This window comes from Cyprinodon variegatus, unplaced genomic scaffold (assembly GCF_000732505.1).
Source record: "Cyprinodon variegatus isolate N-32 unplaced genomic scaffold, C_variegatus-1.0 Scaffold73, whole genome shotgun sequence".
NCBI classification, from domain to species: Eukaryota; Metazoa; Chordata; class Actinopteri; order Cyprinodontiformes; family Cyprinodontidae; genus Cyprinodon; species Cyprinodon variegatus.
In genome coordinates this window covers 1,363,553-1,375,701 of record NW_015150526.1, presented here as the reverse complement: position 1 = coordinate 1,375,701, position 12,149 = coordinate 1,363,553, and the positions used below count along the sequence as shown (strand labels likewise).

General features: G+C 37.1%; 1 protein-coding gene across 9 annotated transcripts in view; it reads left to right on the top strand.

Moving 5' to 3' along the window:
- Nucleotides 1–12,149, top strand: part of znf521 (zinc finger protein 521) — a 123,477-nt gene that overhangs the window by 100,765 nt on the left and 10,563 nt on the right. For all 9 annotated transcript variants that reach the window (XM_015372518.1, XM_015372520.1, XM_015372526.1 and 6 more), the window contains one exon: nucleotides 5,919–6,034. In XM_015372518.1, the coding sequence (XP_015228004.1) occupies nucleotides 5,919–6,034 (116 nt within the window). The remainder of the gene's footprint in view (nucleotides 1–5,918; nucleotides 6,035–12,149) is intronic.

Below are 12,149 nucleotides of genomic sequence, written 5' to 3'. Positions count from 1 at the left end.
AAAATAAAGTATTTCAATTCAGTTCTTTCGATCTATAGCTTTAATTATAAAGAGAAGAAAAAAAGATTCAAATTGCTATGAGCCAAATTCAAAGTGTCATGAAGGCCCTTTAAGCCTTATACTGTTAACATGAAAAATGAAAGAATAAAAAAAAAAAATAAAAAATGTAAATATCTTTAAAAACATAAAGAAGTGATTCGATATCGACCGAAGATTCCACTTAGTTCATATTGGTTTCCTTTTCAGTTTTGGTCTGGTCTCAAAAAGTCCATGCCACTTTAGCATTTTTATTTAAATCCAGCGCCGGCTGTAGTAACCAAAAAAATGGGCTTATGAAAAATCTAAGTTAACTTATCACAATAATGACATATTTTGAATAGAAATATGTAATATTATGAGATATAAGCAATGCAAAAATATCTGCTCAGGAAAAGATGGACCTTTCTCTTTTCTCTCCAGTGGTGCCCTGCTCATGAGCTTAGTAGTGAAGAGTGCTTCACTACAGGTGCTTATTGTAAAGGGGCACATTAACAATGAAAAATCTGAAAATTATTGCAACCAAATATAACATTCTGAGTTTCTTTTTTATTTGTTATACACAAAAGAATAATGAAACTAGGGCTGCAAGTAATGATTATTTTTGAAAATCGATTAATCTGTCGATAATTTCTTTAATTAATCGTTTAATAATCGGATAGTCAAAGGTTACTTGAAGAACATTTTTTAAATAAGTAAAGCAACTGAAACTCAAACTTTCCCACTTGAGGAGTTCCAAATAGAGCCTATTGACAGATGAAAAAAACATTTTTATGTTTAATGTAAAATGTTTATATATTTTTGTACTTTTTGATATAATTACTGCTTTAAGTGGGTTGCTCTGTCAGCTAAAGGCATGTTTTAGAGTCTCTTTACTCCTATACTCTATACTCAACATTTAATCGATTGCTAAATTAGTTGACGATTCTATCAACAACCGATTAATCACGATTAATCTGATTAATTGTTTCAGCCCTGAACAAAACAACAATAAAGCATCTCAAATCATGATTTCACATTTATCCACTAATTAACCAACACTAAAATCCTTTGTATAACATAAAAATTGATCAAAGAAAAAGTAACAAAGACATGAGAAATGGTCCTGATCCTGGAAAATGATGCCACTACAATGATGGGTGACAAGCGGTCACTGTACCTCTACCTTTGCCTACTGGACAATTTAAAGCATTGGATTTATGACGTCTAAACAATATTTGACTTTAGTATGTGGAATATTAGTAACTTTCTGCAAGGGCAGATTTTTAACAACCCTTGTTGCATAGAAAAAATTTTAATACAGTATCTGTTAAACATTTTCAGAATTTATCTCACTATGTTTTTATGCAATCTTTGTATTTTCCCATATAAGACATAGCTCTGAAATGAAAAACTGGACACCGTCTTTATAGTTTTTTTCTTATGTTTACACATAAAAGACATAATACGAAGGAAAAGCATGAGATGGAATAACAGTTAAAGCTGGGAGTCCTCTGCAGGAATAAAATCATGCCCATACTGATGCAGATGCATAAGATACCAGATGCAGTGACGTTTGTTTTTTATCACACATTGCATCCATTTTGATCTCACATATCATTTACTTCTATAATTGTTCTTTACTTACTAGGTTTATACTGAACAGCAGACACAAAGAAGCAGATGCTGTGACTTTTTATCGTGCATTTTTTTCTTCTTTTTTTTTTTAAGTACACTAAGGCAAGAATCATAATATGCAAAACTGTCATATTGACAAATTCTCTCACCTGAGCTGTGAATTTCTGCAGGTTTCTCAGTTACCATAGAAGCTGCTCCTCTCATTTGTGTTCTCTACTAGTTGAGAATCAGTTCTGTTTTGACCCTGCCAGAAATATAACAGCATGATCTTTTTACTAAAATACTCTCATAAAAGTGTTTACAAAACATGGAGATAGTTGTCACTGGTGTAAAAAATTCACAAGAATCTCAACACTCACTCACAAGAGGAACACTGATCTTAATGTATTGTTTATGCTGCATTAATGAAGGTAGATATTTGGTTGTTGGTATGAAGCATTAGCCCGCTGTGTTACGCAGCTCATTCCATTAATCAGATGCAACATACTTTGATGAGACACTACTAAGAGAGATATAGACCGATTGTATGAGTGTTGTGATCCAGGGTTTAAAGCACAAATTGCAAATTTTGAAAAGTTAAACGCTGAGAAACTGTAAACAGTTTTATGGATGGAGGATTTCTCCATCCAGCCTAAATTTTTAGGTTACTGGCCATTGCTTGATAGGTTGTAAGTTTTGCCTTACATTTTCCATTTTCAGCTGAAGGATTGAGTACTGAGAGATAATCAAAAACTGTAAAAAAAACAAAAACCTGCATGAAACTCTTCCACAACAATAATCTGTTGGGTATTAGCAATTTAGAGCTACATTCAGGCCAGGATTTATCACTGCCCACAGGTTGAGAAACTAGGTAATCTTTGAAGACAGTGGCAACTGGATTTTTCTCAGGTGTAAATGCAAAACATGCTCTTAGATTTTTGCCTATTAAATTAAAAGCATAATATAATTTTCATTCTTCCACTCGCTAGTCCATCATTTAGTAGCTTTTTATTTTGACAAAAGAAAAGAAAATAATAGATAAATGGCCTTTCCAAGGGGCCTTTTCTAAAATGGCAGATCTTATATACTGAGAACACTTTATTGGTATGTATTGAAACCAATATTACTTGAATAGGCCATAAAAGCATTTAAGCCCTCCCTCCCCCTTCTGCATATAAAATGAAGGACGACCTACGACTGATAAATGCAAAACTGATTATAAATAAGTGCCTCATTGGAGCAGAACTGCATGTTAACAGCAAGTAACATCTAACTTGACATCTCAGTTGTGTTTGGCCCTGCTGTACAGTATTTGAAGGCCCCCCAAGTCTCAAATCCATTTTTATTTTTGCTGTATTGACTTTTTCTTCCTCCAGCCAAAGACATAATGAAGGCTTCCTGCAGCTGCTCTGACCTGCTTCTGTACTGTATATGCAGACAAAATGCAGCTGAAGGAAAAGGCCATTGTTTATCACCACAATTTCTGCTTCCGAAGCACGGATTCCACAGAAAAAATGTTTTATTTTTTAGGGGAAGGGAAAGCCTTAATAGGCGTTATAGCAGAGGTCTTAACCTGGAGCCAAAATGTTTTGTCACCGACCGTAAAACATGCAGTTATGTTTATCCTCATATTGCCCTGGTCGTTAATCTAAGAAAAGAGTCATAGAGTCGCTGTTTGTTCATTAGAGGAGGTTTGTTCATTTCTGGTTAACATTGCTGCTGTGTTCCACAGACAGCTGCCACCTAAGCATTAGCAGTCTGACAGCGTTCCCACAGCGTGTCTGCTATGGATCTAAACTTTTATTTCCCAGGTCAGGGAGTGTGACATTCACGGAAGCCGAATGTTTCTCAACATTACACCGCTCAATAATTAATAATCGCTCTCCCAGGTGAATCCAAATACTTATATGTTGAAGTTGCAGAGGCAAGGCACAGGGCCAAAGCAACCCGTAAGCCTTTTCTCTTACAGAGGCCTCACCTTTTGTAGCTGTTGCTTTTCTTCTTTTGTGGCCCACGGTGCTTCCATTAAAAGAGGAGTTATTTTGAGCTGTAAGAAATTCAAATGAGTCCCCCATGAGCGAACTTTTCCACAGCATCCAGACCTTTGAGATTAGACCACCATCTTTAAAGCACAGGGGTACAGGATAACAAACGCTGTGTTTGAAGTGCTCCTTGGAGGGTGCACCACCACAAGTTGCTCAGGACACACACAGTCACATCCCCACTTAGTTTTTTTAGTGTTGACCGTGGCTTAATTAAAGCACAAATGTATGGTATGTGTTTTAAGCTCCTGCGAGTTGTGTGTTTATATGATGGTGAGTTATAATCCGCGTCTGCATGAATATGTAGTGGAACACCATGAATATTTATACTGTCAATATAATTAGTGATGTAGACTAATGGAGGCCATGTTTTGCACTTGAAGCCATGCCAGTTTTTGTGGTTGTTTATTTCCTGGCTTGTTGTCCCCACAGCAGTGCTAAATAAAGAGCATCATTATTCCCCAAACATCATAAATTTACCAGCTCTTGCACCAGAAGTATGACCGTTCTACTTGCTTTTTATATATAGACTGTTTTTAGCTTAACCAATGAACAAAACCAGCCATTTTTATCTACCTTCCTTGTAAAGATAAGGAAAAGGCCTTTGAATTGCTTCAGATTTTAATGTAAATTTCACACACACAAAAAAATGCTTTAATCTAGCGGCTATTCATCAGTAAAAAGTCACCCAGTTGGAAATGACCTTTTCTTTAATTATAACTGGTTGTACTTGCATCCCTAACAATTGTTTGAAAATAGATGTAACTGAAGCATTATTTTTAATGTGTACTTTACTTACCAGGACATTCTATTTCCCTGGTGTATGCATATAAACTGGCACAGCAACCTATTTTTTTCAGCCACTGGACACAAGGCAAGACAAGAACCCATTTTTATTTTGCCATCAAGCACTCTTAGGGTACAGCAGGTAAAACGATCACAAAGTCTCACTTTTACTTTATTTTTTTATAGAGATGTGGGGTCACAGAGTTTCTATAAAAGCTGTTAGCTGCTGTTAGCCGGATGGCAAATGCTTGTTTGGGAAGCTGTAAGGAACAATGCTTTTCTTTGTTAAACTTTTCTTTGTGGTTGATGTAAGCTAGTGTAAGCTCTGCTCAGACTTATACTCAAGTTGGGCTCAGGTCTTTCAGGTGTATCTTTTCTGCAACAAGGACTACAGCTGTGCTTAATGTGGAAAAACTAATCAGCGGAAAATAGGCATGGTCATTTTTTCTTTGTATTTATCTTTATCATTTTTGTATTTGAGGTGGCCTATTTCATATTGGTAAATATATATATTTTAGATTAGTATTTGTGCTTTGAGTGCTTTTTGTTCCATTTACATCTCGTAACAACATTTTCATTTATTTTAAATCACATAGAACACCACAGGATTTTTTTAGATAACTTTATCAACACTTTTATCTCTATGATGCATTAATAAGACATCATGATGGTCACCTTTTAGTGAAAAAAAACACCACATACATTGAGATTCTAAAACGCTGCAGGCCTCTCTCTCTTCCTGATCTGGTCAACTTGATGTAGTTCATGTTTAGAAGACTTTAAAGAAAAACAAGGTGAACTTTAACAGTAAACTAAAAGTGGGTAATTACTGTGTCTTAAAGCAGGATAATGATTCAGAGCATATGGCCAAATAACTACAGAAATGATTCACCAGAAAGGTAATCAACCCTCTTCATAAGCCCCACAGCCATGCACTATTGTAAACATATGAGATGGACTAAAGCACAGATAAACGACCCCGATAATATGAATGTTAATAAGTTCCTCTTTCTCTTAAATACATCCTTCTGCAGAAAAAAAAGTGGCTCTTCTATATATAAAGTTTGGCAGCGACCGTACCAGTAGCTCTAATAGTTGACATTCACCTTTTAACTACTGCTTTATTTCTTAAAGATGTAGTTTTTCTTCCACTAAATTAATTAACCTAAATAAGAAGGGTTTTTTTCAGTTTCGGATTATACTGCGGAAAATATGGATATAGATAAATATGAATATACAATTAAACTTTCCTCCAATCATCACCAGGTTTGTGTCATTAAACATGGACGACACCGTATAATATGTTTATTTGTGTTGACAGTTGTTAATTTCTAATTAAGGATTTTTTTTTTCACTTTACTGCCTTAAAGCAGGCAGTAGAAATCTATTTAGATTTAGCATTAAAGTGAAAATTCACTTTAAATCTTAATTTCTTTTTTTTGTTTTTTCTATGTGCAGTATTTGTCCAAGCCAACAAGCTGCAGCAGCACATTTTTTCTGCCCACGGCCAGGAGGATAAGATCTACGACTGCTCGCAGTGCCCGCAGAAGTTCTTCTTTCAGACAGAGTTACAGGTAAGAATTCAAGTCCAGGTATATCCAGCACAGAATGACCATGAGGTTGACAAACACTGAACATAGGGATTCCACTATCTCTCTCCATCCCGGCTGGGACAGGCGACTCAGAAGGAATTATTTCAGGCTGTTTCCAAAACTCATTTGTGATGTGCAGATATGATTTGATTTGCTTATTAGACCAGCCGAGCGCTAAAATATCTGGAATTAGAGGATTAGCGGAATACTCATTTTTGAAGAGGTAATTACATACAGTGCAGAGGCAAAAACACGGCTGAGTCAATATGCCTGCATCTCCTCTCCTAATCACAAAGGAGGCCTCGTGGCTAAATATGAGCTCTGTCCATAGGGAGTCCATATCTGCCCTTCAACAAAGTTACTAGTTGGACTTATGAACTCGCAATGTTAGAGAGATAATCCATTTTCTAGCAATCTTTTCCTCTGCTCCTTGGAGAATCTGAAAAAATGAAGCAGACCTTATTATATTATTTCACTGTGGTGGTGTTTTCGAGCCGCTCTGTTTTGTTTGGGGGATTCTCTATCGTACACACGGCACACTTCTCATATCCAGATCTCTTTCTATTACCTTTTTGAAGCCGAAACGCTAAACTATAAGTAAGCCTATAATTGCAGTGCTAAGAAAATGCTAGAAAAAAGTACATTTTATTTACTTTAATGCGGTAAAAGTAGCAAACAGCTCCTCCTTTTGCATTGACCTGGATCTTGGATTATACGGTGTTGTGAGGTAGCTTGTAGCCAGAGGAAGTGGCCATTGATTGGGAGTGATTTTCATATTAAGATTCAGGTTGTAAACACAGAGGCGTGCGTCTGCCAGGAGGAAGGTGAATGTGATCATTATCTGCTGGCCATTCCAGCAGCGGGAACATGAATAAAACAAGTCCTGATTCGCCAGCACGGAACTCTGCAGCAAAAAAGTTTACATGAAAAGCCTCAAAAGCAGTAACTCCAATGCTTTCCGTTCACATCAAGCTCCCTTAATTTGTCACATTTTAATTTCTCACTGGTACAAGTGTTTTCTATACGGTACGGCTTGCAAGAGATACCTGTAAACAATTTCAAATAACCTGGGGATGTTTTCCTACTTTTTTTATCTTTGACATTTTCCGGAATGAAGTGATCTCCACCTCCCGGAGGTGATGTTTCATGCATGATTATATTGTTTTACTGCGTGTGAAAAGACAAGTGCAGTACATGAAAGACCTATAGCATTCTGCTGTGAAACAGGAGGTTATGAAAGGAGAGCAAGAATGAGCTTGGGGGACAAGACAATCATTATCCTCAACCTGTTCTGTGCTCTACTGACAGTCCCATGTGAGTGCATGATGACATGATCTCAAACACATGTGCTCTTCATATATATACATGTGTTGTTTCTTATAAATGCTAAGAGTTAAAGGAAATGAAATGTGTCACACGATGCCCTTTCAGAGTTTTTGCGTTAACATTAAAACAATGTCAGAACCTTTGTTCTTTTCTCTCATGTTATAAACACACATTTCTAAATATTTCTTTTTGATTTATATTTGATATAGCAACCCAAAATATTGGGATTACTTTGAAGTGGAAACATGTATACAATTTTGGAAATTATTTTTGCAAATAAAATTCTGGCAAATGAATGATATTTATTTGTATTCAACTGACTATAATCTGATACCCCTTAATGAAACCCAGTCCAAAAAAACACAGGTTTCTCCTCATTATCCATGGAGCGAATAGAGTCCACCTTTATGCAATTTAGACTCAGTATACAGAAGTTTTGAGTCAGAGGTTTTGTAATTTAAGAAAATGAAAGAAAACAATACATGGATTTTATTAAGTTTAAAACGGGCTTCGTTTACAGAACTTTCAAAGGATCAAATATCCCAATGGCAACTTTCTAATCATATTCCATTTTATTACTGAAAAGCTGCCAAAATATGTCCACTCACCTGATCTAACAGTCCAGAAAGAAAGCACGGTGCTTTTCTGGACATGCATTAAGGGTCTATATTTTGGGGAAATTACTCTGTTTGCAACAATTACTCAACATATATGATCAGGTTTTAAACCTTTTCTGATTTTGGAAAGAATAAAACCATTAGAAGTCTAGCTTAAAGCCATAGAATTACTCAGTAAGTATTGCAAAGAAAGTCTCTGATGATTAGGGATGTCTTGATACAACTTTGTAATTCCCTGTACAATGCAAACAGTGCAGCATTGAGTATTGACCTAATAAGATATTACCAAGAATTGAACACACTTTTATTACTAAATTTTTAATGAGGAATGTTAGAAAAGGTTTAAATTATTCAAACAAAGAAGAGTAGATAATAGGTAAGAAATTAGTTACGTAAACTCTGGGGTGGGTCAATTCTCCTATAGTACACCTATAGTGCACTGACTGTAGAGCGGATGTCACTTTCAACATACATCCTATAATAGTTGGGATTTAATCTTTTTTTTTTTTTTTGAATGACCCTGTAAAACTTAAGATTAATTGCAAGACATAAATATTTGTACATGGAGGCATTTTGTCAAATCGATAGGATTCCCATGGCGATTGTGGGAGCATGATGATTTGGGATGCTTTTATCCCCATTACCTTTGATGTGGTTGTAGGAAAAGGTGTCTCTACAAAGTACTGATGCCGGGTGTTAAATTCACCATCTTTTTGTGGTTTATACTTGTGAGAAGCTGTAAAGTAATGGATTTATATTTTTTCCAACTTACAACCACTACTTGTTGTAACTTGACAAAACATGAAACATTTAATGGTGTATAATTAGCTTTGTGAGGCAGTACAAATGCTCTTTTTTCTGAGTTTATGACTTTTTTATGGACTAAAGGAGAAGACTAAAGGATATTCAGATTTCAAACTTCTGAAAATACTTTAAATATAAAATTATTACATGCTATTCCAAAATGTATAAGTGTTTTTAATTAAGAGTAAATTAATAAAGACATTCATGTTTGTCAAAGAACTACTGCCACCTAGACGGTTTGTGACGTCACTTTGCGGTATCGGCTGTTGAGCAAGTCCCAGTGCTGTATCTGGTGTTTGTCACTACGAGCTATTGTCCAAATCCTCTTGAAAACATTCTTCTTTGAAATGTTGCCTACATATTACATGTTTTTTCTCTGGCCAGAAGTTTGATGGCAAATCCCCCCTCTTCAAGTCAGCAATCCAATGACTAACCCATCCGTGGTGAAACATGAATCGGAAAGGTGAAATAACAAAATTATTTTCACTTTTACCCAATGTTTTACAACATCCAACTGCCATGCACGTGGGCATTGTCAGTTTAACTATAGCTCTCTCGGATTTCAATGATGAAGTCCTCTCGAAATCTTATATAATTGTTGTTGATTTGTAGTTCCCATTGATTTTGCTTGTAAAGCGGGGAGAATGACGCTAGGCTTATTACACTGTGACGACACTGTCGGAAGATGTCGGGAGTGAGGTGTTACTACATTTGGCTGGTACTGGACTCAGTGATCACAACGAAAAATATTATTATGTTTTTACTGATTAACGCTAAATTCATTAAATCACTGCAAATGTATTCATTTTATGTATAAATAATGATCCATTGATTATTCCTTGCTGACCGGACTTTTCCTTTAAATATACATGCAAGGTTAAAACTTTAAAACATTTCCCAACCATTACCCCTCAAGACATCTACTTGATATGGCTGCTTTTTTGTCAGTCTCTCTGAACAGAAAGTTTCTTCAAGCAGTAAGAGAATCCTGTCTTTGCTTGGGCCTGAGTTTGGAGTCTCTTCCTGATCCTCTCTGACTCGCTGGCCCACTTGCTGGCTACCTGAGAACCCTCATATCTCACAGTAGTGGGAAGGGTCAAAGGGCTGGTGCAAGCTGGGGAGAGGAAACAGCAAGGAAACAGAGAGCTGCCATGGCAGGTAAAGGAAAGCAGGGAAGATATTTTATTAATTTGCAGCTGGGATCCTGAAACAGACCAAAGGCTGTGACAGGTATCCAGTGCACCACTCCGCATCCTCCCCCCATGAACTCTACACTGCGAGGGGCTAGCCAATTTTCACCATCCTGTCGAGATGGATGATGGGAGAGCATCCGTCTAATCAGCCCTCCCAGGACCCCCCGCCCAGCTGCCCCCCTCAGACTGACCAGATTGACTCACTCCTGGGTCTGCGTGCCCCAGAATTCAGAGTCCAGTGGAGAAAATCTCTCTTCCTCCTCTTTTCTATTTCCTGGATTTCTCTCTGTTGCCTTTTTTACCCCAACAAAAAATAAGCAGTGAGATGCGCATACTGTTGTACTACTCCACCTTAAACTCTGCAGGCAGCTCTCCTTTAGTATTTCACACCCTTGTGCGGCCTCAACTTTGCTCATCTCTGTCTTTCACCCTATTAAAGTAAAATATGAAGTGAATTGTAGTCATTTCATTTTCAGCTGATTTTAGGGCATTTCAGCTTCTCAAACAATGTCTTGCTGACCTCTGATTCTTGTCCACCTCTTAAGTCACAGTATATCCTCTTACCCAATCTCCCTATGTTCCCTCCTGTCCTGCATAATAAACGTCTGAATGGCTTTTCTAATGAATACAATGTAAAATTTCCCTTTATTAGTTTTAGATGCTGTTGAATTTAAGGTGGCCTCAAGGAATAGATCAACCAACGTTTGTCCCTGGATGTATTAATTAACCAGATTTGTTAACTGATAGATGCACAGTCTTGGCCACAACTTTATTCAGGTATTTCTATAAGTGCAGCTCACTGGTATGTGTGTGAAAAATCCACATTTGTTGTACTCCAGTCTTGCAGAAACTACCCAATGTCTGCAATCGGGAGGATCATTTTAAAATGTTACTCCAAAGAAGAGACAAGAAGTTGCACAACAGCATTGGCAACATTTTCAGCTTAAAATTCCCTCGTTCCTTTTGGGTTGCTGCATATTTTATCCGTCTGTCATCCGATTTCCCTGTATTCTTGGAAGCCGCACAGGATTGTAAGTCATGAGTTGAGTCTTGCTGTGATCAACAGAAAAGGGTTTTGACTGGGGTGCCCAATGGCTTCTTTCTCCACTCAGTTACACTCAGGACACATACCTTAATTGGAGCTTCTTTTTTTTCCTTTTGACAAAACATTCATTGAAAGACAACGTAAAGCAACCCGGCTTTAATGAGAGCTGATAGTGACAAGAGCACATCTGCATCATGTTTTAACCCGCCCCTCCACAAATGAGATTCTTCGCTCCCTGTGTGATGGCCATTATTGCCAAGCTGTGACCAATTCAGTGGTTTTAATTAAGCATATTTATAGGTTTCATGGTCACCAGGTCAGCGTAAACAGCTATGTTTGTCATAATGTCTGTTTCGGGCAGAAAGAACGGAATGGAAAAGGGAAGAGGGATACTCAGAGAGAGCTGTGGCAAAAACACTAACAGTGTGGGTTCTTTAAACATTAAAATGCATTGAATTACTTTTACTTATTTCTCAAATGACGGCTCCCAAAAATGACATTTTAGACACTTCTTTTCTCTCCCTTCCTTTGCCTTTCAAAGCTGTTCTTAAGTTTGACGCAGGAGACCTAATTCCCCAGAAGTTTTTCTATTATTAATTTTAAAGTATGCCCCGGAAAATGCCCTAACTGCCCCGAGTCCCTAATGTGTCATACAAAAGCAACGCTTTATGCATTTGTCCCCAAGTGGCTCTCAAAGACCAAATTCTTCCTGAATGTCTTGTCTGCCAAGTGTGACAGCTCTTCACACATTTGAAAGTGGCAAATATATATTTATATTTCCTTTCATTTGACAACTTGTTTTCTTCTTCATCACCCCAGGTTCTTGGATTTCTGGCATTGTTTCAAACAGCAGCATGACAAAATGAAACAGGAGTGAATTAGGAGGGGGGGAAAAAACTTGTGAGGCACAATCATTAATATTTAAGCTTATTTATAATTATGTACCGCTCTGCACACACTGCTGCGTGCTGTAAACAAGCACATATACCACCTTAGATGACTTGTGATGTTTATCACAATAGTTGTGTTCTACTTTTGTAGGTGGATCAGAATTAGACAGCATGACAGACCTAATGATCCTGGGAGGATATTGTCTTTTGCACGGCATGTAT